Source organism: Microsporum canis, genomic scaffold, assembly GCF_000151145.1.
Source record: "Microsporum canis CBS 113480 supercont1.8 genomic scaffold, whole genome shotgun sequence".
In the NCBI taxonomy this organism is placed as follows: domain Eukaryota; kingdom Fungi; phylum Ascomycota; class Eurotiomycetes; order Onygenales; family Arthrodermataceae; genus Microsporum; species Microsporum canis.
In genome coordinates, this window is record NW_003299162.1 from 1,220,900 (window position 1) to 1,246,720 (window position 25,821).

Genomic DNA, 25,821 nt, shown 5'->3' on the forward strand with positions numbered 1-25,821 from the left:
TATTCTAAGTTTTCCATTTCACCTTTTATCATTAACGTCAAGTGGATTGATTGTTGGTATAGCTGCAGGAAAGGGAAGTTGGGAACAAGATGGTCAGCTCACCCTTAAAACAAAGGCCCTGTAAGGAGATAAATAATGCTGACTAGAAGCTTCAAATAGTTTCGCAGGAGAATGATGAAAAACGCTATCCAGCTGCGAGGTAAGTGGAGAAATCAACCCAGCCCTAGAATTATCTTTTCCCTTAAGATCTTGGCTAAACATCTATCAGAAGCCAGGATGGAAGCTAAAGCAGGAGCCACAGGAGAAGCTCAAGCAGAAATCCAGACAGAAGTCCCGGCAGAAGCCATGCCGTCACACCTTAATGATACGCCTGGCCATGGCGAAGTGGAAGGCCACCTCAAGCTGGTCGAGCCTAGCCAACCTAAGGACAAGGCATCGGCCAGCCCTCTGGTTGAGCAAATGAAGACCACGCCCCTGTTTTCCTCTAAGGTTAAGGGCACTGCATTGAGCGTTGGAGCCTATCCAATCCTCCCAGGCGCGCGAACGGAATCACTGTTCCCCCAGTACGGCTTGATTGGGCTACGGCTTGCCAGCTATACGCCCGGAAACGAAGGAGAGAGTTTCCATGTAGGCGAAGTAAGCCAGAACTTGATCTACACCAATATTAATGCCCCGTGGTCAACCTTCATCTGCGGTAGCCAGGGCAGTGGTAAAAGCCATACACTTGCATGTATGCTGGAGAACTCGCTGCTGGTGCCATCGAAGACGGGCAAGGTATCGTCCCAGCTCACGGGATTGGTGCTTCATTATGACAAATTTACAGGGATGGAAACCGGCCAGCTTTGCGAGGCAGCATATCTATGTTCCGCGGGTATCCCGGTCAGAGTGCTAGTTTCACCCAGCAACCTCGAACACATGAGCCAGTTGTACACAAACCTGCCCGGACTGCCAGACGACTGCCCCAAACCAAAGGTGGAGCCACTGTTGTTCAAAGAAGACCACCTCAGCATTGGGATGATGAAGTCGTTGATGGCAATTGGCGACGGGGAGGGCACACCATTGTACATGGAGGTAAGTTTTATGATTAGCAACAAACCGAACCGGCACCCGCTAACCTACCCCAGATGGTGACCAAAGTGCTTAGAGACATGGCCAAGGAGTCAGCGGGCCGAAGAGGAATTGATTTCCAGGATTTTGAGGTTAGAATCAAGGAGAAGACAACGTTGAAAGGTCAATCTGCTCCGTTGAACATGCGTCTCGACCTGCTCCGGTCTTTCTTAGCAGTCCGCGAGATCCGGAAACCCAAAGTTGCCAGGTCTGCCGCAAAGGAAGGAGATGATGTATGGAACTTTGAAAAAGGCAGCCTCACCATCATCGACTTGAGTTGTCCGTTCGTGGATGAGAACGACGCCTGCGCGTTATTCAACATCTGCATAGGCGTGTTCCTCGAGGGTCGCGGCAGAGGAGGCCGCATCATCGCGCTCGATGAGGCCCACAAGGTATGTAGAACTTCAACTTGGCACCCTGCCAGGACAAAACCTGGGAACGCGCTGACAAAAGGATGGGCAGTACCTGACAACCAAAAGCCGCGAGGCAGTAAGCTTGACGGAAACCATGTTGTCCCTGATCCGCCAGCAGCGCCATCTTGCTACAAGGGTTATCATCGCGACCCAGGAGCCGACATTGTCCCCGAACCTGCTGGACCTGTGCAATCTCACTGTTGTGCATAGATTCAGCTCTCCTGCCTGGTTCCAGGCTTTGGAGGGACACTTAGCAGGCGCCGTGATGGACGTCACCGCTTCTCACCGCTCCAAGTACAGCACCGACAGCCTCTTCTCCCGGATTGTTGGCCTCAAGACAGGTGAAGCCTTGGTATTCTGCCCCAGCGCAATCTTGGACGTGAACCACGCAGATAACGAAGACCCATGCGCTCGTCGAAGCACTGAATCGGTTATGACGGAACTTGGCTCGTCTTATTTCAAAATGAAAGTGCGCAAACGGGTCACGGCAGACGGTGGCCGCAGCATTCTCGCTCAGTGATAGGTTGTTTGACCCTGGCTCTGTATCTCCAGCCGTCTTTTTTCTCTTTCTGGGCTTAGCCCGTTGATGCCCTATGACACGGTAACTGTTGTAACTCTGAAATAGACATAGAAGCTCTCCATCTCCATCTTCTCCATCTTCTCCATCGTCTCCATCGTCTCCATCTTCATCTCGTGGGGAAAAAAACCAAAGTCAGAAGAAGGTGTGAGCACGTGAGCTCTTAGTCAGCAGCACATGACTTGGTCAAAAGACGAAAAAAGAAAAAGACAAAAAAAAACAAACGAATTGAATATCAAAGCCGACAAAGTAAGAAGATCAAGATAAGAGAAAGATCAAGATAAGCAAGGGGAAGGAGAATAAATACGAACTCCCGGACGATGGTTGATGGAACATGAGATTCTGGGGTCGGTGTAGGGTGGGATTCCGGCTGCCCGCCTCCGCACCGGGATCCCGCAGCGCCGCATAACTACCAGGGAGTTCAACCCAAAGCCATCAAGAGGCGGCTGGATATTCTACTATGTAACCCGCTGTCGAGTGCGCATCTGACACTTCGTGGTTACACCGTTTGAAGGCGGATGTCCCTCTGGCCTCAAAGGCAGTGTGGCAGAGTCCACCACGCATATTCAGTCCATTCATGGTATATCGAAGGCTGACACGTTATCATGTTACTCCCGCACACGCTATACCAACTGTCCTCTTTGAGGCCTATACCCGCTACCGAAACCTGCCTCTATGGTTGTAAATAAGGGTCATCCGTTGGCCCGTCTGCATCTTGGCCCTGTTCATGATGGACGATTGGCGGCGATGCCTCCCGTCTTCTTTTTTTCCAAGGCATACACCTCGCTGGGGAGGGTGTATAACTCCCCCGGGATGACCTTGGCCTGTTCACTCCTTGGACGGTAGAAGGAATGGATATCGAAGCAATCATCGGGCCTACTATCCACGTAGTCTCTTCTCTGCTCTCCCGTCTCAAGGATGTTCTCCGTCTCCACAGATATGCCCGAAAATGTGACAGTCCACCCAACCACCCGGCCGTTTGACGGTCAGTGAAATGGTCTATATCGTCTGTTAATTCGTTCCTCTCCTTGCTCACCTCAAAGACCGACTTTCATCTGTCCACGTCATCCTATCGCCAATAGAGTTGCTCTGGTTTTCATGACCTCAACCGAAATTGATATCATCCTTGGGGGTCATTTCTATGGCACGGTTAACCGTTTGCATCCAACTTGGAGGAAAATTCATGGGCACATGGCCTCGTGCTTTCGGTAGTGGTGATGTCTCTATTTCGAAAATATAAAAGCATGGTCTTCTCTCCTCTTTACAGCAAAAATATCACAGCTTTTTGACCTACAGAGTCTTCACATTCCTTGAAAGAGCTATCACAATCCCTACTGGCTAGGTTTACTTTATGACCACTCCTTGCACAATGTCTTCTGTGAAGAATATTCTTTCCTTAGTCGCGCTGCTTGCCGGCGCCAGGACAGCCTATGCTGGCTTTGATCCTTCGAGCTATAACAACGTTGCTATCTACTGGGGTTCGTGTCTTTCTGTTGGCGAAGGCCTGCTTCTTCTGCCTCTTATTCCAGGCAAAGAAATACTAATTCAACTGCCCGGGTTAGGCCAGAATTCGTTTAACCAAGGAAGCGGAACGCTAGCCCAGCAGCCATTGAGCTATTACTGCGACAGTAAGACCCTTTCCCACTCTCCAATTCTTATAGATGTGTTTAATTTGAACATTTACTAACTTGTCCAAAGATACGAATGTTGATGTATGTATTGGATATAATAGATGAAGTACCCTCTTTGCTAACTAGCTAAAAGGTAATCCCCGCTCGCCTTTCTCGTATCCATCGAGGGCCCAGGTGGAGTCCCTCAGATCAACTTCGCGAACCAGGGTGATCCCTGCAAGCCATTCCCAGGCACCGACCTTCTCCACTGTCCGCAGATTGGGTAAATCTCCCTTGCTTATTTTTCAGTGGACATGTATGAGTATACATAGTATGACAACCCGTGCTGATCGGTCAATTAGAGCGGATATCAAAAGGTGCCAGGCGAAAGGAAAGACCATCCTCCTATCCATCGGTGGAGCAACCTACAGCGAAGGCGGCTTCAGGTCTGCCGAAGATGCCGTGGCTGGTGCCAATATGCTGTGGGATATCTTTGGGCCGGCTAAGCCGAACTCCTCCGCCCTCCGCCCCTTTGATGACGCCGTTATCGATGGATTCGATCTCGACTTTGAAGCAACCGTGTCGAACATGGTTCCGTTTGCGAAACAGCTACGCGCCCTGTATGATGCCGACAAGTCCAAGTCGTATTATCTGACTGCTGCTCCTCAGTGTCCCTACCCAGACCTAAACAACAGGGAGATGTTGGAAGGCGGTGTGAAGTTTGATGCCCTATTTATTCAGTTCTACAACAACTATTGTGGTCTTACCAGCTTTACACCCGGCGTCCAGGCACAGAACAATTTCAACTTTGCGGATTGGGACAACTTTGCGAAGACTGTCTCTGCAAACCCCAATGTCAAAATCATGATTGGCGCTCCTGCAAACAGGGGGGCAGCCGGCTCTGGTTATGTCGACGCAAACACGCTCGCCAACATTATGAACTGGAGCAAGCAATTCCCAAGTTTCGGTGGAGCGATGATGTGGGATGCCAGTCAGGCTTGGGCCAATGGCGGCTTTACCTCGACCGTGAAGAGCGCTCTGCGTGCCGGGAGCTCCCGTGTTATGCGGAAATCATACTCTGGATCCTACACCGGATACTGATACTCGCCCTCTCGATTTTCAAAGGCCCCTTTTGCGGTGGCGTGGTGACGAATGTGGGGGGCTTTTCAGCCTCCAGCCCTACGATACGTAGGTACGAGTACATATCCCAATGACATCAATTTTTTCACTTTGTTTTCCTATTGTATATACATTCTATGTTTGTTTTTTTTTCGCTCGTTTCCATGTCATGTTTTCACCCAGATATTTCTGTGATAGGACCTCTTTGTGTCTTTTTTGTATAGAGCTACCTTTTGTACAGCTTTTATCCAGATCACTCGTTATATGAAATACAGAACCCAATCCATTCTTCTTGAGTATTCTTTTGGATATTGACAACCTTTAGATAGCCAATGATAAATAAACCTAGCTTATTGCTACCTACCAAAGTGCCCTACAGGCCACTTGACACTGAGCTGTATGCGCCTTCTGCCTAGCCTCGGCGTGATGAGAAGTCCACTGTGTGCCTCTAATATCAACCGTTCTATAACAAAGACAAAGAAACAGTCTTTATTATATTTCATTATACCAACAAAGGGGCGTATAGGCAATGCAGAGGTGGCCTTGTGAACAAACAGGTAAAGCATTACAGCCTGGTGGTTTGCTCTCCCGGCTCAAAGGAATTCACCATTCCGCAAACAACATACGCCTTCATTGAATCCCTAGAACAAATGCCGAATATCAAATAACATAAATAGACTGCGCTCCCACTTCACTGCCCCCAAAAAATGATATCTCTAACACCTTGGATAAACCGTTGCTGCCCGTTTGCGCTATATATATAACTCCAACAACCGAACAATACGATACCTAATAAGACCTGCAGAAAGATATATCAGTATGCCACCGCCAGTGGATGTTGAGAATCCCGTCGAGGGACCTGGTAAGCTTCTATCTCCCTGTGCTGTATATTATAGTAGCTTTAAAGCAATAGCTTTCTACTTTGCTCATAATCTAACGCGTCTTAGGGGACTATAACGTTACGGTTGAGGTACACAGCGACACATATCCAGCCATCGACCCTACCAAACGAGACTTCCGAGGCAAAGTAATTTTCATTGCTGGTGGCTCCAGGGGCCTTGGTCGAGCCGCAGCACTATCGTTTGCCAAAGCTGGAGCATCCTATATCGCTGTCGGCGCTCGATCTGACCTGACCCAGGTTGGCCTAGACATCAAGGCCGCTGCTCTCTCTGCCGGCCGAAGTGAGCCGGAGTTCCTGCCCCTGTACCTTGATGTGAGGGAGCAGAAGAGTGTAGAGGCGGCAGCGGCCAAGGTAGAAGAAGAGTTCGGATTTTGCGATGTGGTTATCAACTATGCCGGAGTTGCGAGCTTACCTGGAAAGATTGCAGACACGGATCCAACTGAGTGGTGGGAGATCTTCCAGGTCAACCTCTTCGGATCCTATCTCATCTCTCGATCGTTTCTCCCGCTGCTTGCCAAGGGCGGAGATGCACGATATCTCATTCTGGTCAGCAGCGTCGCTGCCCACTTCACCCTCCCCGGCGCCAGTCCTTACCAGATTGCCAAGTTGGCTGTGATTCGGCTGGCTGAGTCGGTGCATGCCGAGTATGCTGAGCAGTGCATCACCTGTATCAGCATTCACCCTGGGAATGTCTTTACCGATCTGGTCCGTGGGATATTTGACAAGATGCCGACTGAGATCAAGCATGGTAAGCTTGCTAAGACCCTGGCTTATTAGCCTCCATCACTAACGCTGTCACCTCGCAGTATTTACCGAATCTCATGAGCTCAGTGGCGATGCCCTCACCTATCTGACATCGGAGGAACGTCTCTGGCTTGGTGGTCGATACGTGAGCCTGGTCTGGGACATGGAAGAGCTGATCAGCAACGAAGAAGATATCGTCGAGAAGGAAAAGCTATTCTTCCGCCTGGAGTACTAGAATGACCTATAACTATAACGGGGTGCTTTATTGATCAATATAACTACGACATGTGAATAAAGGGATGCATCATTTCACTATATGTCACTGAGCACTATAGATTAGCTGACGGCTAAAGCGACTAATCAGTTCGTTGGATTGTCTAGCTCCGGCGCCCATCCTGCGCCTGGTACTCTCAGCCCACAGGACTCGAAGGAGCTTGACCCTACGATCATTGGGCCAGCCATCGCACACAAAGCTTCCGTATTATCGATGCCGTCCACTGACGGGACGTTTACCCAACCGGTTATGTCGCACGGGTAGTTATTCTGCGAGGGTAGGAGGGCAAACTTTGAGAAACTGGACGGTAGAAAGCTACAGTCGGCAAAGTCGATGACAATCACTCGACCGCCATCGTCGATCATAAAGTTGCCGAGCCAGAGATCAGAGAAACAAAAGACCATGGGTTCCTGTGACAGCTTTTGGACCCTCTGAGTACGTCTAGTAATTTTTAGAAACTGGTCGATAGAGCGTATATTATTAGCAAGCGACATGGCAGCTAGCCTTAAGACGGCCATGGTGTATCACATACTAGATTGAGATGCTCTTCAAGCTGGTCAACGCTCTGGTAGTGCCTTGGAGCTTCCTGTTCATCGAACAAACGATGTCGAATCCTGTCCCCGTCAATCGCAGAGGGACGAGACTGTGGTGGAACGGGGATGCGGTGCAGTTCGCTGAGACCAAGTGCAATAAGGCGGAAGATGGCTTCCTTCTTTGCTGGATCCGAGACGCCCTCCAGCGACTTGGCTGCCGTCTTGCCTGGAATGTACTCCATGACAATGTACGTTTTATACTCAACAGTGCAAGCGTAGTAGATGGCAGGCACCCTGACGGCTGACCCCAGCCGTCGAAGTTCGTGATACGCCATCGTCTGGGCAGGGACTTCGTTCCACAGAACTGGACGGCCGTACTTGATCCAGAGAACAGGAGATTCCGCGGGATAGGGGATGCCCATCGAGAAGCGGCGCGGGTGCTCTGCGGTACATAGGCTGAAAAGCTCTGCACCGGTCGGGATGTGCACGCCTGGAGGAGGGTCAAGCCCCCGGAACTCCATCCTCATATCAAGCGACGGTTCGGCGGCCATCTTGAACGATGAGATATAACTGGTGCTTGAGTGATATCAAGGGTATCCGTTGTTACCAGCTGTGATAATAATAATGGCAGAAGGGAGAGGATTGTGGTTCAATTCCAAGTTGAAAGTGCCCGTGTCGCTGTCGAGTTGCCGTTAGGAAAAGGGCTGGTGGTTAGCTGGTTAGTTAAATCAGTGAGTGAGCAGGCGTCAAGGGTGTTTTTTTCTTTTATTAAAAAAAAGAAAAAAAGGTCCCCCTTAGTCATCTGTTCACCCCTCGTTTCTGTCACAATTAGCGCCCACCTTCAATAACCCTTAAATATATCATCGTTCTTTTGCTGGCAAGGAGGCGAGCAACGGATAACTGGTCGTCCAAGGTTCTCAGGAAGGAAGCACAGTTGTAAAAAGTCTCAGTCTAAGCTACGCGCCCGCCCCCTTTACCCCCTCAAGGCTAATTATAGGTTGCTGTGCCGCAAAGAGCACCCCCTTGATTAATTTACTAGTTATCTCCAGTAACTAGCTCACTGTCTCAACCATCCTAGTCGCCATGTTGATACATTGGCTGGATGCGCAAGGTAACTTATGCACTCTACTGATGCACCGCCTAGGGTACGGAGTACATACCTATTGTTATCTCCATGTTTATTGGCTCATATCTATTCATTCATTAGACGATTCATATGAATCTATTCTTAGTTGCCGTGGCGGGAGGATGGGAATATCGACGGGCGGCAAACCATCCGGGCTGATTCCAGGGCAGCTCTTGCTCTTGCTCTGGCATAAATATCTAACCATTTTCCTTTCAATCCTAAATCAATCCAAATTATCTATTTGTGCTGAGACTTTTATGCATACCTACAATTCTACTCCTCCGATTTTGTAGTCAAATTGCGCATTTCGCCGCCATGGCATCGCCATTCCAGATAAACAGTTACAACATCACGGTGCACGGTCCCGGCGTCATTCCTGTTCAGTTCATGGAGGCACAGATAAACAATATCTACGTTGAGTTTTTGAGGGTCTCCACCGAGGGTATGACTATACTTGAGAAGAACTTAGCAAAGAACCATGTGATCATCAAAATGGATTTTGTCAGATCGGTTGCTGGTTACGACGGTGCCCGACTTGCCATGGACGTTGATTATGATGCGGTGCATGATCCCCAAGGTAGCTATGTACCTGGAAAGATGGTATTCAAGCCCGTCAAATACAGATACTCCTCAAATAGCTCGCTCTGCACCTTCGAAATCCGCCTCAACAGTACAATTACTGTTTCCCATTTGATCGAAATTCTACTCCGCCATAATCTACAATTTTTTCATTTTGTCATTATTAATGACAAGTATTACGGGTGTCGGGATTTCATGTAAGAATCATTCTTAGCTCAGTGGCAAAACTCGTACTAATAAATATTTAGTACCCAGGCATTGGCCCTTCTGGGTTACTACAGATATGTGCAACCTGTGGTTATCGGCACTCTGCCATCGATGTCAGGATTACCTTCAAACATCTACAAGGTTTTAGGAATGCGCTTTCCATCCGGGGGAGAGGACCCTCTTGAATGTTTAATCTCTAAAGGATGGTTCAGTGCGTATGGGCGGATCGAATCAAGCGACATGGGCTATGGCAACTAGAAATATACATGTTTCAGTGTCCTAGGTATATTTTTGCAGGATGTACTGTTTTCATAAGCGAGATAAGTCAGAAATCGGTCATTGAATTAGACTAGTTAAGAGAAGACGACGACAAGTCTATTAAATTCATACTGTAAATAAGGGTAACAAAAGATTTCGTCTATATAACTAAACTACTCTTAGCCAAAGTATATCAACACCCAGAGTATTAGTTATCTTAAGTAGAGAGAGAATGTGCAGGAATAAGACGAATGATGGCACCATAGTACGTCCTATCCGGCAGTTAACTGGAGGGCTGTGTAGCTAGTCCTTCTTGAGCATATGAAGCCGTTATAAACAGACCCGAAGGCCTGAGAGCTGTGATTAAGAACGGAATGTGACTATGACAAAAGTGTTGTTTTTCTAAGCGGCCGCTGGCCTTTACTGAGACTAATCGTGCCACGCTCTACCTCGGTAGTCAAATCTGATGACGTTCATAAAATAATCTTTGCTGTGGTCAGAGTAGTTAACTAGTTAACTTAACTCAATAACCAAAGTTAAGCTTAAAAAAGAACCCGCTTTGTTTCACATGACTTGTGTTTAAATCAACAACGTCACATAAAGATATTCAATTTGGCCTCCGCGGCGAGTTAGGCATTTTGGTCTTATCCTAGAGCCCAGCCTTTGAGATACAGATGATGCACAGCTGTGAACATGGAAAAGAGTCGCAAGGAGATGCATAACGCTGGCCTCGTCGAGGTGCCCTGTCTTCTGCCGACGCGATGGTGGTTTGCCAGTACTGTGTTCCCCCTGCTAGCAGTGTGTCTAAGCCTTCCTCCAAACATTGATATCCCCAATAGCAGGATGGCTAACTGGAGATGGCGGTACAGGGAACACTGGGTCCGATGGCGAACGCCTTCAGCATCTGCTCGCTCTCCCAGGACTGGAGAGCAGAGATAGGGACCGTTGCAACCGGCACAATTCCAAGAACCGTTAAAGACCCATCATGGTAGCTTTACCCAAATTGGATCATTTGGAAAGAGAGTCGTTCTGACGTTGAAGGTCCTCGTTCTAGGGCGATTGTGATCAACTCTGTCTCTCTCGGCTTTGCTTTGGTTTCGAACTTGTCTCTTCTACTGAACATGGCACGACGAATAAGCTTCACTATCAGCCAGCCTATAACAATAGGCGGGTGGTATGTTGCCTCGATTCTGCTGATTGGGCTAACTGCTGCGATGCCTCGGGTGACTGATATGGACGGGAGACAGATGACCCAGGCGTACTACTACGCCATCATGGCCGCTGCCAACTACTTCTTTGTCTCCTCTCTCCTGCTTGTCACAGGTTACGGCGCCAGAACCGGGCGTTATAGCAAACAATTTAATCTAACCACTAGCCAACGGTCACTGATGCTGCAAACAATACTCTACATGATGTACCTGCTGATAGGTGCTGCCATCTTCTCCAAGGTTGAAAACTGGAGCTACCTCGATGCTGTGTACTGGGCTGATTTTACTCTTCTTACGAATGGGATCGGCGATCTCGCGCCGTCCACCCATCTTGGCCGAAGCCTCTTGTTCCCATTTGGTGTTGGAGGGATTCTCACTCTTGGCCTGGTCGTCATGTCCATCAGATCGTTGATGGTCGAGAGGGCAAGGACGCAACTCACTGTGAGGACAATGGAAAAGACGAGAAACGTGGTGACAGAGCAGCTGCAGTCAGGAGATACGAAGAAGCGGGTGCTAAGACCACTGGCGGATCAGGGTAGTACGTTGTCTGAAAAGCAACTCCAGCGAGAAGAGTTCCATCTCATGCATCGTATACACAAGACCTGTGCCTGGCAGCTCCGGTGGCTTTCACTTCTCATCTCAGTTTTGGCATGGGCAATACTCTGGCTAATCGGCGCTGTTGCCTTTTGGATGGCGGAACAGGAATCTGGCTGGACTTATTTTACATCAATATATTTCGCCTATGTGAATCTCCTTACCATCGGTTATGGCGATGTGACCTTGGGTCAGACCTGGGGGAAGCCATTCTTCGTTCTATGGTCACTTCTAGCTATCCCCACAACCACTATTCTGATCTCGAGCATGGGCGATACTGTCGCAAAAATATTCCACGACGCCACTATTTTTGCTGGTGATTTGACTCTATTCCCATATGAGGCCGGTATTAAAAACCGACTATTCACGTTCCTCCGCGGTATGATTGAGTCTATCCGACGTCGAGGACGCTTTACAGAGAATAATAATGGTACCCAACCCATAAGCGACCATCCCCATACATATCATTCTGCTTCGATGATGGAGAAAACGGCTCCCCAAGATACAGAACTCGAGGAAATACGCCCGCCTTCACAAAGATGGTGTGCAATAGTTCACGAGCTTGGGAAGATCTACAATGACCTCTCATGCAATCCGCCAAAACATTATAGCCATGATGAATGGTGCTACTATCTAGGCCTGATGGGATGTGCTGAAGGCTGCTGCCCCTTCACCCAGATACCTCCTGAGGACACCCAAATATCAACGCCTGAGAGAGCCCGTCTTCTAGCAGAGAAACCCCCTGGTCTTAGTATTGGGGAGAAATGGAGTTGGGTCGGAGTAAAAAGCCCGCTGACAGGGGACAAAAACGAAGCCAAATGGCTATTTGAAGCCCTATTGTTCACCTTAGAGGAAGAGGTAAAGTCTCAGTGCAATACATCTTATAGCAAGACTAAGGGAGGGAACTACTGTGCTACTGTCTAGCACAGTGAACCACTTTCAACAATGCGCGACTGCAGCCCTTAGAGAGTGAATGGGTACCCTGTCTCCCCCAATGAATTCGTTTTCCAGCTCCCCCAAAATATCAGGCTATGTCGGAGCCCTCCGGCCTATGGAAAACTGACAAGCTTCCTTTCTTTGATCGCTTGGTGTTTCTCAAGTCTCACTTTTATTTCTAGCAAGGAGGATACGGTCTCATGAGCACAGTAATATAGACGGGAAATAGGCGCATCGTTATTCCTACGCCTATACCCACGTTATCTTGAATCCGGTCAGCTCATGCGAGACTCCTCCTATCTGTATAATCATTCCTCACGTGAAGGGGTTCTAGCTTGGCTACAAGATCCCGACAATGAGAGAGGCGAACAATAAGTCTGAACTTCTAACACCCTTGCTCATAACTGCTCTTGTTATCGTGTTTCTCATCATGACTCTTCTCTGGTTTAAGCATTTACATGGAATTTCTGGGAGCGACACCTCTCTTGTAAGGACAGGCGAATCTGCCCTCAACAGTAGGTGTCAACGGCTAGATTCTCAAGGGCCCTCATCGCCGGTCAATACCGCTTATACACCAGATACAGGGCCGAGAATACAGCGCTTGATCCGGAAACACAACCAGCAGTCAAATATAACACCTCCATTTGTTTTTAGTCAGAAGGCACAGAGCGGTTATACTATGCAGAACTATGGAGTTGCAAATAAATTCCCAGACTCTCCTGCATTGTCGCATGATGAACTACATGATGTAGGAGCACCAAGCCATGCACTGTCTAGATCCACTACGTTATTTCCATTAAGTTCTGGAGGTCGTGGCGGTGGCTTTAGAGCACAGCAGTCAATACCATTGCGCCAACTGTCAAAAGACCATACATACGGTGAGTTCTTTCATTAAAACATATCAGTTTCCTTTAGTGAAGGTCATACTCACTCTTTGCCCTTTTGTTCATATGTACCCTTGATAGTTATGATGAAATACTAAACTACAGGGGCGTTTTAGTAGAATCGAACGCTCAACATCCATATGGAGGCGAAAGTAGCAACTCATATCAGGATAGCTCCTACGGGCAGTCTACTTACCGTGAATACCATCGAGACTATGCAAGACCAAGCATGAGGCAGGAAGTAGAAGACAGCTCAAATACGGTTGGCTCTAGCCCTCGTGGTCAGAACTTTAGCTTTACCAGCAGTCCTCGTCCGTTAAGGGGCCAGCCGATGCACACGTCTCCAGACAGATATAGACTTGGCCAGCCTGCATATGGACAGAGTGGCTCACATAGCCCACCAAAGTCTGGAGGCGGTGAGTCTTCACTTTCTTACCTCCGGCCTAACCCTCTCCGCATCCATAAGGCTCGATCCGGCCCCGTACCTTCCACCTTCTCCAGTAATGGATATTCCCATGGCATGACTCGTCTGGAGAACACGAGACAGGGAAGCTTGGAAAATGCAGATCACGACACTAAAGGTCAACCATCCTCCGACTACCATCATCCACGACAGAATTGGCAGTCCCAGACCCAGGACTATTCAACGGAAAGTGATTTAAAGTGGAAAGGAAAGGGGGTGGTGCCAAGTGGGGAAGATAAACCACTGATGCCTGGAGGCTCTTCTAGATTCCGCACGGGCCAATCTCCCATCCACCGTAAGTAGCTAATATAACGAATGCAGCAATTAGATGCTAACGTTCGCCTGGTAGCCTTTGGAAGACAACACAGCCAAAACAAACTTGGCCCATCTGGCGGGGATACCGGGGCGGAGGGAAGGCCCTTAGAACACTATACAACGGCACCTGAGCAGGCACCAGTTGCATATGGGCTGCCTCCTTTGGGCAGAGAAAATGCAGCAACGCAGACAGACCTGGGTGGCGAGGGGAGCCCTGATATAGGGGAGAGAAAGTTGAGTATGTTTGACTTGGTCTCTCGACTTAGAAATTGACATTTGGACCAGATCTATTCCATCCTTCGATATGATTCAACCGCTTGCTAGTAGTAGTATTTCTCATTTAATGTCAGTATTGGTTTATCCTTGTACAAAATTGGCCAGGGTGGGACGAGCATCAATGTAGGATGCCTTCAGGAATAATTGCGTAACGGTTGAACGATGACAATGGTAGGGCCCTTCTTCGGATGCAATGAATAAGGTATCTTGGCATGCATGTTTGAATATTCGCTGACGGTACAGCAGATACATCTGAAGACAGGTAAAGGTACTTACAAGGCATCTTATATAAAATTGCCGCCTTCATAATGCGGCTGTAATTCTGGCCAATTAAAGAATCTACCGGTGCCAAAGTCGATCTCCGCAGACATGCGAGTACCATCATAATCGGCCGGCTTATATTTGAAATCAATTTTGGGAGTACCCACTTGGGCTGGGCTATCACAACTCATTCAAATCCATCCCGAGCGCATAAAAACCAATGCCAACAGTGCTAAGTGAAACCATATTTAGAGGTGCCCGTCACCAATAGCTTAGACAAGGCTCGTAGCCTACTCTCTCAGATGTTTCAAAGAGCAAGAGAAGGCAAGAGAATAGCCAGTTAGATATGCAAGGCAGGTGCTATGGTCGGCATAGCAAGGGATATCAATAAGCCCCCAGCTGCTGAAAACGCGGCACATCATACTCCGTTCCAATCGCATTCTCAATATCTAACGGGTATTGTTGGACTGGCGCTTCCAGCTGCACGTCCAGGCAGAAAAAATAACCATCTAGTCGCAAACAGCTAATGCTCACCTAGGCATCACTAGGTAGAGCACACCAAAGCGAAGAGGGCCAGCGTTCATGCATGGTTCCTAGCATGTTGTATACTAACTGGAGTCTGTGGAAGCACTCGGAAATACGTCGACCTCTTCTGTTTTTTATGCAAGGTTCAGCCTCAACGCCGCCAAGCATGGTTCTTATTGGGCATTTAAGGTTAACTACTCCGTAACCTACTGGAGAAAGTATCTAGCCGCCCATCGACGTCAAGGGGCGTAGCAGGCGGGGAACTCAAAACGGCCCCATCACATCATATCACTCTAGTGCGATGTACCAGTGATTTATTCTCTGTCGACGAGCACTCTCCTATAACTACTAGTATTTCCTGGACTCTCCTAATGCTCCTGCTATCTAATTGTGAGATACTACGCAAACTGCCCAACTACCATGTTCTTGAAGAAAGAGTTTCACGGCATAGAACTGCCAGCTGGCGTCCAGCTTCCATCGACTGCTGAGATCGTGGATGTCTGCGAAAAGCGTGGACACCAGACTCTTAGGGGTCTCGCCTATCCATCAGCAGAAAAGCCAATTTTCTGGATCAAATACGGCTCTGGGGTTTACTGGAACGAGGTTCTTGCTCTCACTATAGCCCGTCGAGAGCTTCAGCGACTTGGATCTCCCGTCAGAGTGCCTGCGGTCTTCTACGCCTTTACAGCAGATTCCGTTACCTACATTGTCATGGAGTACATCGAGGGCAAGACTGGCTCCCAGATACTCGAAGAAACTTCAGAGCCGGCGGAGAGGGAGGCAGTCTACCGTCAGATGGCTGCTGGCATACAGGAGCTGCTACGCATCCCCGTTCCGCCCCAGTCTCGCCCAGCCGCCATTGATGGAGGGGTTGCTCGACATCCCTTTTTCCAGGACTACGAGGCCCCCCGGCATTACCAGACAGTCGAGCAGCTCGAGCAGCATATCAACTTAGTATGTACTATATTAGTGTTTTATGAGACATATGGCGTATCTAATACACGGACAGTTTTTACACCTCACAAAATCGAAACCGCGCGTGCAAGACCTCTCACGCGAGCCTATAGTCTTCACCTTCTCGGACATACATCCCGGTAACTTCATCATCAACGATGGCCAGGTCACTGTCGTCGACTTTTCAGAAACAAGCTTTCTTCCATCTAGCTTCGCCAAATATGCAATAAGAAGCACAAGGCATAGTCCTGAGTATAGTATCTCGCCCTGGATCGACGTACCCAGCACGGAGGGAGTCGATAACACAAAGGCACTCTTTGCTCTGGCCTACCCGATGATGATCGGCGGACATTCCTTTGGAACCATCGGCAAAAGAATACCAGGTTATTAGTACGCTCCTTGTCATCAAAGGAAAGCTTCTATAGCGCCAGTGGATAGATCTTAGTGAATAAAAAGGAGACGAAACTCTATATGCATCCCTAAGTATGTAGACGATAATTTTATATTCTTACTTATGATCCAGAGAAAAATGCAGAGACAAGTATGGTAGACTACTTCAACCTACTCATAGTTTCTTGTCATCTTTTCAACCAGCAACCCTATTTTTACCCCAGGCCGTAGACTCGAGACCGTCAAGAGAACATAAAATGGCTATTAAGGAGTTCACCCCAATCCCCACAGGTTCTTGTTTATTAAAGAGTGCAAGTTGAGCTACAACATTCAGGGACCAAAACAGCGCATTATTTATATTTGAAACATGTTGATATTTAACCAGCTGCAATCTTAGTATCTTGCCGGACACTCTGCAAAGAACAGTGTATATTGCAATGGCGGGAGCGCCGTGAGAAGATTGTAAATAAATAAAGACGTTTCTCCATCTTCGTAGTCTTCTTCTTTTCCAAGTCTTTTCACCCGCTGTGTTATGCAAACCAATTCATATAACATGATTTATGGCCGAAATAATCTATACGCTTGACGATACCTTCTATTAGTAATATCTTCGTTCGATATTGATTCTTAAGCCTTTCTAGTTGGGATATTGCATTAGGTACTGCCGATTCACTATGTTTTCCTTCTGGCTCTAATATACCCCTCAGAATCCAAATCATCATAGGGGATACTAGCAGGATAGAAAGGCAAGTGATTAGCGTACACCCTTCTGAGTCTCCGGGCAATGATGAAGCCTCGTGGTAACTATGATGCCGGCCTTTGGCTGACAAACCTTGCCTCTAGGGATCTGCAATATACCGCCCCTCAGAATCCAAGTCATCATAGGGGATACGCAGGATAGAAAGGCAAGTGATTAGCGTACACCCTTCTGAGTCTCTGTGCAATGATGAAGCCGCGTGGTAACTATGATGCCGGCCTTTGGCTGACAAACCTTTCTAGGAATCTGCAATACATCGCCCCTCAGAATCCAAGTCATCATAGGGGATACGCAGGATATCAGTGAAGTAGTGCTGATGAGGATGGCAGGTGAGGCAGGAGACGAGTGGATATCAAATAGGATAGTCAGTGGGCTAGAAAATGGATCAGGTAATGCACCCAAGCAACATATTAGCCAAACACAAATCTATTATCCCAGTGGCGCCATAGCAACGTAGAATTCTGCTACTCGGCCTTTTTTTTCTTAGTATTTAGCGTATCTGTTTGGTCGACTCATCAATCTCCGCCTTATATGCGTTGAGATATCCCCTGGGTCACGTTGTTTCGATAGTGTAGACAGATCGCCACTGATGTCTGGCGGTATGTCTTGGGTGCGCTCCCATGGGTTTGGTTGTCACAGACTGGTATGATGACAGTTACTGCAGTCTCGCTATATGCAGCCTGCGTTGAGCTTGGCTAAGGAGATGCTTCAGCTGGTCCATCTTCTCCTTGCTGGGTCCCGTGGAACGAAGGGTCGATATCTCTCCGCTACTTTACCTCCATCACCCCACTCATTATACCTCCGGCGGTCTCATATAGGCACTGGATATCAGCCTGCCCCATACTAATTATACTAATACCTAGGTCCAGTCTATGGCCCCAACGCCGCACCATGCCTGCCCGATGAAGTAGTGATGATGGGGAGTTAATACTACACATGTAAAACAAGTATAGTTTCCGCGCTTCCGTACTCTTGGGCGACGATATATTTGTGATTTGTTGTGGTAAATGTAATTTCTTTCTATTTTCTTTTTTATTTTTGAATGTGTGGGAATGGAGGTTGTATAAATACTCTCTCTTAGTGGCGTTGTGTCATGGATCCGAACAGATCCGCGGGCTGGCCGGAGAATGCCTTGAATGGAAGCGTAGGATTAGTTTCTTCTTCTGAGAGGGTATAGTAGAAAGCTGCGCCTGTTCAAACTGTTAAACAGTGCATTCCACGGCCCGCTCTAGATGATGTAGTATAGTTAGAACAGCTAACTATATGTCTAATGGACGATAAGTGTTCCTCGGGAATGCTAGACAACGAGTGTAGTTGTGCACCAAGCGTGCGGACACAGGTTGGTGAGTTATATGGATAAATACGGAGTACTTGACCCATGGATAGTTATAGTCACGTGTGACAATTAGTCAGCGACTAATTGTTATTACTAATGTATTATGTAAGTACAAGGAGCAAGAGCACGTGAGCTGACTAAGTATTTGAGTCTTGACGCTAGCGGCTATGTGGCCTACCGTACTATCTACTATGTAGCCCTGAGCGAGCTCTAGAGGCTCCGACCAAAACAACATCTATATTTGAAACATGTTCATATTTTAGCTACGTACGATAAAACTAACGGAGATATAGAGCTTTGAGGCTTAAAGAGCAAGTATTATCCTAATTTTTACTATCAAGAATAGCATGGCTGACCTTACGGGCGATTCAGATATCTCCGTTTTCTAACGGACGTAACTGTCTTCTAATCACCACGCAGCAGCTTGGCCATGGAGGATTTCGAAGGATGAGATGCCGTGTCGATCTCTTGTACTAGTTGTTGCACTCATTTACTCTGTACAGACGGTGTTTGACATGCGCACTGTGGGCTGGAAGATGGACTGCTGCCATACAGGTATATGTCCCTAGGAAACCGGCTCTTAAGCCAGATCAGCCCGCTGTCTTCCTCATATACAGTGACACCAGCAAGCCTTGCCACCTATCCGCGGGCTTATGCCTCTCACAGCATATATCCAACACATGGCTGCCATGCCGTCAGGGCCAGGGGTCCTTGTCGCCCGTTCGCAACTCATGCTCAGCCTGGACGGTTGGCATAAAACTCCTTGAAAGCTGTGAGATGGCTTATAAAACATGAAGGATTAGATTGGGACGGGGAAGATAAATATCATGGCTTGCTCCCGGCCTTGTCTTCTCTCTGGCAGAACTTGGACATTTGATATTCTGATATCGTATATATACATTGAGACCATCGACGGTGATATCACTGCCCACCACCAGCACGATGGAAGGAAACCCCCTATCGTGCACAGAAGTGACGGCCAAATGCCCCGTACAGGCCTCGATCTATGGATACTATCCTAACCTCCCGATCAATGCTGCCCTGGCCGCCCTCTTTGGCATCCTCATGCTTATCCAAGGATGGCAGACGCTCAAGTACAAGACCTACAGCTACAGCTTTGCCATGACCGTCGGCTGTCTAGGTGAAGTTATAGGTAAGCCCCTCTTTTTTGGCACCCATTGACTCCCGATATGGCCGAAGGATGTCTGCTAATCTGTCCGTAGGCTACATTGGCCGAATTATCCTGCATGATAACCCCTTCTCTTCGACCGGCTTCCAGATGCAGATTACCACCCTGATCATGGCTCCGGCCTTCTTCAGTGCAGCCATCTACCTGACCCTCAAGCACCTCTGTCTCGCCCTAGGGCCGAATCTCTCCCTTCTCAAGCCCCGTTTCTACACCTGGATCTTCATCGGCGTCGACCTGCTCTCCCTCACCCTGCAGGGAATCGGCGGTGGTCTCGCTGCCACGGCAAAGAGCAACAAGGCCCAGCAGGACGCCGGCACCAACGTCATGATTGCTGGTATCGTCTGGCAGGTCTTTACCCTGACCGTCTTCGGCTTTCTGGTCGCGCACTTCTTCTGGCGTCTCAGGAGCGAGAGGAGACACACGGCCAACCCGACTGCGAAGCAGCTCTGGGGCAGCAGGAAGTTCAAGCTCTTCCTCGGAAGTACCACCATCGCCTTCCTCTTCATCTTCATCCGATGCGTCTACAGGTTCGTCCCCTCTCTTCTCCTATTATCGTGCCTTACCAGTTTCCCGTATATGCTGACTTTGGGTAGAATTGCCGAGATGGTCGGAGGCTGGAGAAACGAGATCATGCAGGATGAGGTCTCTTTTGTCGTTCTCGAGTCATTGTAAGTTCTTCTCTTCTTCTTCTCTTTCATCTTCTTCTGCAGCTTCCGTTGGTACTTGTACTAACATGAAGAGTAGCCTATGTCTGGTCGCTGCCATGCTCATGACGGTCTTCCATGCCGGAGACTGCTTCCCACAGATGAGAAGCGACTTTGTGGCTGCCAAATTTGCCGACTCGCTGCCCTTGTCTTCTACCGATACATCTTATATGGCTGTTCACAAGCAGCCGTTGATGCCTGGCGAGGATCACTAATTCCGATGTCAACTCACCTACCTTCCTCTTCTTTTCTTTCTATACTATGGGTTAATGATGGATGTGTATGATTTATACTCGTCGACGACGTGGTTTAGGAGTTTGGGTCAAAAATAGAGATTCATCATTTCATTCGTAACATACATTTCTCGTTGCTGTCTCGTTTATCCGTACTTTTAAGCATTAATGTAATATCGTCGCGAGAACGCTCATGAAAGCATTATACATGACATCCGTAACTCCACGCTGTGGTAACATTCCGAAAAAGCAAAACAAAAAAAAAAAGAGAAAGAAATAACAAAACAAGTGGTCTAATGATTCATTCGTCGCCCTCGAGCCTTCGAAGACGGTCTATGCCGAGATGGCCCTTGCCATCTTGGCCGTAGTAGACGCCAAAAGCGTAGAGAGCCTTGTGGCTCTCGCCAGGAGGCGCGACGATGGTGCGAGTAACGAGGTCAGTCTTCGTTTTGGGCTCACGGAAGACCTTGTCGACGAGCAAGGGGCTCTGGTAGAGGAAGCTGATGGTATCTGCGTAGGTGTAGAGTGGGTGGGGGAGGTAGCGTTTGCGTCGTGGCCAGATGGTAAGGAAGGAGAACGCGTAGAGGATGGCAAAGGCGATAAGGGTATAGTATGCTGGCGAGTAGGAGGAGATCCGCACTTGTTCTTGTTCGGCATAGAAACGGGCCATGAACACGCCTCCGGCGAGGACTGGGAGAGTGAGGGAGGCGACGCCAATAAAAGATATATAGGCTACCTTGTAATGACGGGCAACGAGGGCGCGGAAGGTGGCCTCAATAGGTAGACATGCGTTGTAGGAGAGCAAGAGCGACTGCTCTGCGAAGGCACCCCGTGGAGAAGAGAGGTCGGCGTACGCCTGGGCGGCTCGGAAATAGACGTCAATGGGCTGCCAGGCAAGGAAGAGAAAGTTTCCGAGCAAGGCGGGTATGAAGCTGAAGAGGAAATTGGATGACGAGAAGCCAGAGGCGGAGGGGAGGGTCGGGAGGAGCGGAAGGAAGCCTCGCTCCAATGGGCGGTTGACGAAGCTGACTGTGATAAAACCAATCAGAAGGACAAACGCGATCAGTATCCATACGACGACAAAGGTGTCCTTGAGGAACCAGGGCGCCCAGCGGTAGCGGAAGAAGGGCGAATGCAAGCTCCTTTCAAAGGAGTCTTTGCTGTGGAGTTCTTGGCGCTCAATGTCGACGGGATCGTTCTTGATGCTGTTGGTGCTGTTGCTTCTTTTGTGGCTATGGCCCTTTTCGAGCAGCCGGTCAACGGAGGAGACTCTCTTGAGCGGGGCGGACTCTTGACCAAGAGCATAAAAAGTATCTTCTGGAGCAGAGGAGGCCTTCCAGTAGCCCAGACGCAGCTTTCTAGGAGGGAGGTGGCCAGCTACGTTGGGGGTGACCTCTGACTGGTCAAAGTCGTGGAGCACATTTGACCGTTGGATGAGCGGGATGACGTCTGCCAGGCTGACAGGGTCCCACTGCAGGCCGCTGGTCCCGAAGCCAAAGCGGGCTAGAATGGCGAGTAAGGCGATTACGAGAAGGGCGTAGAGTGCGAATAGCATCCAGCCAACCCCCTGGACACTGACCCAGCGGAAACCACCGTCCTCGAGGGTGCCGTAGTAGCGGGGCTGGAAGAGACAGCTGAGGAGAGGAACGGTGAACCAATTGACGAGCCAGAAGACGAGTAGACAGACACCGACAACAGGCTCGCCGTATTTGAAATGGGAGAGGTCGGGGAGCAGGAAGTTCCTGGGCAGCATGGACAGCCGCTGGAAGGTGGTGTCTCTAGCCGTCTGGGGGCGAGCTATGCCGGAGAGAGGGGCGATGCGATAGACGGCGGCCTGGAGGACGAAGAGCCAGAGGACAAAGAAGATACCGATGATCTGAGGTAGAAACTCGAAGAGGAAGTACTCTGATCCGCCAAAGTAGACGTACGCAGCTAGGCCATCATGCCTTTGCGACCAGACGTTGCAGAATGCGAGGGCAGCAACCATGGCGAGGGTGAGGAGGATACCAGGTGCGAACAAAATCGGGCGAAGGACATAGGGAACAAAATTCAGCGTGTTGCCCAAGGGTTCCACTGCCACAAGCACTGAATTCGTGGTTTTTTCGTTGCCATTAATATCATTATTATCATTGATGTGGTTATTAGTGTGGTTATTGTTGTTGTTGTTTTCTATAGTGGCGGTGGTCTTTGGGGTGTAGTATCCGAGGCCCTCGTCCGGGATGAGACGGTTGACGGGGTAGTCTGGAGAGGTAGCGAGTGAGCCATGACGGCCCTCTCCCCTAAGCTCCTCATCTCTGGTCAACTGGTCGATGGCAAAGCGAATGTAGGGCGAGTCATCCGTGCCTGGTGTCGGGGTACCGCTGTCCCCTCTAGCTGCGGTGCTCATATTGACAACTCTAGCCGGCCTATGCAGCGTCCCTTGTGTCTCTTGTGTATGCTGTGTATTCTGCGTATGTTGTGTCCCCTGGGCAGCCTGGTGAGCGTCCCGGGCCGGGGAAGGATGCCTGGAAGGGGCTGTCTGGTAGGGAACTACTGTGACCCTGCTGGTGCTGGAGCGGGCGGTGAGATCTGAGAAAGAGTAGTAGTCGTCCGAGGCGGCGATGGACTGCTGCGAAGGCGTGTGAACCAGCTTCGGTTGACTGCCTATAGACATCAGTCAATATATATACCTCTCTATGCACGTATGACGGGGCTAGCTTACTACCAACGACCTTCAACCGGGGCGTCTCGAGTGGGTGATGCTGCTGCATGGTGGACTTGCTATAGAGTCTCTCGACGGTGAAGACACTTTGAGAGAGGTAAAAAAAATTAAAAGATGGATAGTGACTGGGCCCGCCCTCTTATTGTTGTTATTATTTCTTCCTGGTTTAAACTGGTTGCTGCGGTGGTTGGGGTTGTGTCGCCATCTGGCTGGCTGGCTTCTGCTATGTGGGAGGCTGGGAGTGGCCCGCCATTTCCCAGCCTCCCCTCCATCCAGACGCCTCTGAGGGGACCCTGTTAAGTGACGCCTGTCATCCGCTTCTTCTTCCTCTTCTTCTCTGTTTCATCGTGTCTGTTTCATCGTGTCACTCCGTCCGTCACTTTTTGTTTCCTTCTTCCCGAGTTGTTGGACTTTTGTCACTTTTTTTATGTCGTTGAAAGCTGAAGAAGTCGAAGGAGCCGCTTTTGCTTAGTCATGGATGTGATGACAAATCAGTCACGTGAAGGGGATCAGATAAGATGTTGAAAAGATAAGAGATATAGATATAATGTGGGATGTGTGGATGAAATATATGAGATATAGGAGATGGAAATGTGGATATATGTATACATGTATACATGTGTGTGCTTTAGATGCCATGCTTAATCTACATGGGTTGCTTTAGTTGACATCCACTATGTTTTTACTATATATTTATTAGTTACCAGGTGTGAACTGAGGTGGAATACAGAAACCACACATGCTAGATATACGTATATACATGCAAAGGCCGGAATAGATAGATCGGAGCGTCATTGGAGAATCCGTTCCCTTAGTAACTCAGCATCTTCTTCCTACATCTTCTCTATATCCTTATATACGAGGTTCTTCCATGGCTCGTCGGATTAACTTATCTCCGGCCATCAAAAGTTCTCGACCTCCATCACCAGGTAATAGCTCCAGCTACAGCTACAGCCACAGCTTCAGTTACAGATATCAATCATCGAGACACAAGACCAGCTTCGTAGTTCATCTTATTCTGCTCACGGCTCCGTCATGGCCTACCGTGGCCCGGAAGGCAGATACGCTGACCGTGGTCGGCCACGATACGGCGAAAGACATCCTCGATCACCCTCGCCCCCAGACTCTCGACAGAGATACGATTCCCCTGGCGGTACGGAGCTGCCTTACTCTCCGTGTTCTGGCCCTTCTCCTGCCATGGAGCTGTCTTCTTTTCTTCTTTGCTCTTGTTCTTGCTCTTGCATTTCTACTGCTTCTCCCGAGCTCTGCTGATAGGACCAGACTCGTACTACGCCCAAGATGCCCGGACGGCCGACAGGAGGCGCGAAAACAGTGCAGACGACTACCGTGACAAAGGCCGGGAGCCCTACAGACAGTCCTCACGCTCGCCGCCGCGTTACTATCGGGGCAGAGACGCCGGCTACAGAGACAGAGACCGCGAGGGCTACCGGTCTCCTCCAAGCTACGATATGAGATACAGCCGCAGCCGAAGTCACAGTCGAACCAGAAGTCGAACGAGAAGCCGAAGTCGAAGTTATAGCCGCAGTCGGAGCAAAGGTCGACGCCATGCCCGTCCTCTTCGCCACTACGGGACGGAGAGTCGAGAGATCATGATGGAAGGCCTGCCCGTGGACATGACCGAAGAAGACGTTCGACCCTCCTTCTCTTTCTCTCACTTTTGTTTTGGATGACAGTATGCTGAGATGGAACTGGATGTCTTCCTCTTCCTTCTTTACACAGGTCACGAGTGAACTTGCACAGCACTATCATATTCGGGGCCTCGAGGACGTCCGCGTCATTCGTGACAGACAAACCAGTAAGTCCTTTTCGTATTAGTAGATGTATAGGTATATCCTGACTTGCCTAGAAATGTCACGGCAGCTTGCGTTTATTCGATTCCCGACTATTGACGACTCGCGAGAGTTTTTGGAAGGCAACTTTCCTGCCATATATCTCTATGGTAAAGCCGGTGCAGACGGTCAGGGTGCAAAGGTCAGGATTGCCTACAGTCGCGAGAGAGAGGACCGCAACAGGGCCCGAGGTGACGGGGAATGGACCTGTATCAACGTGAGTCCCGTTGAGCTTGAGCGTGAATTGTACCGAGGCTAATTCTTGGTAGTGTTCGATTGTCAACTTTGCAGGCAGGCAACGGTGCTTCCGTTGTCAGGCATCAAAACCAGGTACGATATAGATATTAGTTTCAAACCAACAGCTATACGTGTTAACATTGGTTAGATGCCGCTCTGCTCCCGGTGGAAGAGACCGTCAAGGTAGCCAACAACGGCGACAATGACGTCTCGACCGATGGCACGCCCTCGCAGTTTCTCCTCTTCAGAGGCCTCGAGTCCAGCGTGACCGAGGAAATGTTGGCCAAGGGCGTTGCGAAACTTTGCAAACAGACCAAGCCTGGTGCTGCCTCCACACAGCCTGGTTCATCCGGGGTCGGTGGAGCAGCAAAGAAGGGGGCCAAGGTCGCGTCTACAACCGGCGACAGTAACCTTGGTGCTCGCGATGGGTCGATTTGCCGTGTTCTACTGGTACGTGATCGCCGAACGAACGAGAGCTGGGGATACGGGTTTGCGAGTTTGCTACTGTGGGGGACGCTCAGTGTGCGCTCGCCCGCTATACTTCCTACGACGCGTTCACA

At 49.2% G+C, this 25,821-nt stretch overlaps 11 protein-coding genes across 11 annotated transcripts in view; 9 read left to right on the forward strand and 2 right to left on the reverse strand.

The window, feature by feature from the left end:
* Positions 1 to 89: 89 nt before the first annotated feature.
* Positions 90 to 2,040, forward strand: MCYG_08402 (conserved hypothetical protein; the record flags this gene model as incomplete). Its single annotated transcript, XM_002843273.1, has 5 exons — positions 90 to 120; positions 160 to 199; positions 276 to 1,071; positions 1,125 to 1,499; positions 1,570 to 2,040. The coding sequence occupies 5 exons, from the start codon at positions 90 to 92 to the stop codon at positions 2,038 to 2,040; spliced, it is 1,713 nt and encodes a 570-aa protein (XP_002843319.1).
* A 1,426-nt stretch (positions 2,041 to 3,466) lies between these two features.
* MCYG_08403 (chitinase 4) lies at positions 3,467 to 4,808 on the forward strand (the record flags this gene model as incomplete). Its single annotated transcript, XM_002843274.1, has 3 exons — positions 3,467 to 3,575; positions 3,796 to 3,809; positions 3,855 to 4,808. 3 exons carry the CDS (start codon positions 3,467 to 3,469, stop codon positions 4,806 to 4,808), a joined length of 1,077 nt encoding a protein of 358 aa, XP_002843320.1.
* Positions 4,809 to 5,645: 837 nt separating this feature from the next.
* Positions 5,646 to 6,706, forward strand: MCYG_08404 (3-hydroxybutyrate dehydrogenase type 2; the record flags this gene model as incomplete). Its single annotated transcript, XM_002843275.1, has 3 exons — positions 5,646 to 5,688; positions 5,774 to 6,475; positions 6,534 to 6,706. 3 exons carry the CDS (start codon positions 5,646 to 5,648, stop codon positions 6,704 to 6,706), a joined length of 918 nt encoding a protein of 305 aa, XP_002843321.1.
* A 125-nt stretch (positions 6,707 to 6,831) lies between these two features.
* On the reverse strand, positions 6,832 to 7,829 carry MCYG_08405 (uncharacterized protein; the record flags this gene model as incomplete). The annotated part of the gene is made up of 2 exons (XM_002843276.1): positions 6,832 to 7,203; positions 7,278 to 7,829. The coding sequence occupies 2 exons, from the start codon at positions 7,827 to 7,829 to the stop codon at positions 6,832 to 6,834; spliced, it is 924 nt and encodes a 307-aa protein (XP_002843322.1).
* An 890-nt stretch (positions 7,830 to 8,719) lies between these two features.
* Positions 8,720 to 9,448, forward strand: MCYG_08406 (uncharacterized protein; the record flags this gene model as incomplete). Its single annotated transcript, XM_002843277.1, has 2 exons — positions 8,720 to 9,180; positions 9,232 to 9,448. 2 exons carry the CDS (start codon positions 8,720 to 8,722, stop codon positions 9,446 to 9,448), a joined length of 678 nt encoding a protein of 225 aa, XP_002843323.1.
* A 693-nt stretch (positions 9,449 to 10,141) lies between these two features.
* On the forward strand, positions 10,142 to 12,174 carry MCYG_08407 (potassium channel; the record flags this gene model as incomplete). Its single annotated transcript, XM_002843278.1, has 3 exons — positions 10,142 to 10,246; positions 10,306 to 10,436; positions 10,503 to 12,174. The coding sequence occupies 3 exons, from the start codon at positions 10,142 to 10,144 to the stop codon at positions 12,172 to 12,174; spliced, it is 1,908 nt and encodes a 635-aa protein (XP_002843324.1).
* Positions 12,175 to 12,541: 367 nt separating this feature from the next.
* On the forward strand, positions 12,542 to 14,121 carry MCYG_08408 (uncharacterized protein; the record flags this gene model as incomplete). Its single annotated transcript, XM_002843279.1, has 3 exons — positions 12,542 to 13,064; positions 13,187 to 13,828; positions 13,883 to 14,121. The coding sequence occupies 3 exons, from the start codon at positions 12,542 to 12,544 to the stop codon at positions 14,119 to 14,121; spliced, it is 1,404 nt and encodes a 467-aa protein (XP_002843325.1).
* A 1,209-nt stretch (positions 14,122 to 15,330) lies between these two features.
* MCYG_08409 (conserved hypothetical protein) lies at positions 15,331 to 16,255 on the forward strand (the record flags this gene model as incomplete). Its single annotated transcript, XM_002843280.1, has 2 exons — positions 15,331 to 15,864; positions 15,920 to 16,255. The coding sequence occupies 2 exons, from the start codon at positions 15,331 to 15,333 to the stop codon at positions 16,253 to 16,255; spliced, it is 870 nt and encodes a 289-aa protein (XP_002843326.1).
* A 3,034-nt stretch (positions 16,256 to 19,289) lies between these two features.
* Positions 19,290 to 20,455, forward strand: MCYG_08410 (sphingoid long-chain base transporter RSB1; the record flags this gene model as incomplete). Its single annotated transcript, XM_002843281.1, has 4 exons — positions 19,290 to 19,500; positions 19,571 to 20,063; positions 20,130 to 20,204; positions 20,281 to 20,455. The coding sequence occupies 4 exons, from the start codon at positions 19,290 to 19,292 to the stop codon at positions 20,453 to 20,455; spliced, it is 954 nt and encodes a 317-aa protein (XP_002843327.1).
* A 319-nt stretch (positions 20,456 to 20,774) lies between these two features.
* MCYG_08411 (conserved hypothetical protein) lies at positions 20,775 to 23,126 on the reverse strand (the record flags this gene model as incomplete). The annotated part of the gene is made up of 1 exon (XM_002843282.1): positions 20,775 to 23,126. The coding sequence occupies one exon, from the start codon at positions 23,124 to 23,126 to the stop codon at positions 20,775 to 20,777; it is 2,352 nt and encodes a 783-aa protein (XP_002843328.1).
* A 1,083-nt stretch (positions 23,127 to 24,209) lies between these two features.
* MCYG_08412 (RNA-binding protein) overlaps positions 24,210 to 25,821 on the forward strand; it is a gene marked incomplete at both ends in the record, with an annotated part of 2,791 nt that continues 1,179 nt past the window's right edge. Inside the window, 6 exons of the mRNA XM_002843283.1 lie at positions 24,210 to 24,327; positions 24,456 to 24,823; positions 24,915 to 24,990; positions 25,042 to 25,241; positions 25,294 to 25,354; positions 25,410 to 25,711. Coding sequence (XP_002843329.1) covers positions 24,210 to 24,327; positions 24,456 to 24,823; positions 24,915 to 24,990; positions 25,042 to 25,241; positions 25,294 to 25,354; positions 25,410 to 25,711 — 1,125 coding nt within the window. The remainder of the gene's footprint in view (positions 24,328 to 24,455; positions 24,824 to 24,914; positions 24,991 to 25,041; positions 25,242 to 25,293; positions 25,355 to 25,409; positions 25,712 to 25,821) is intronic.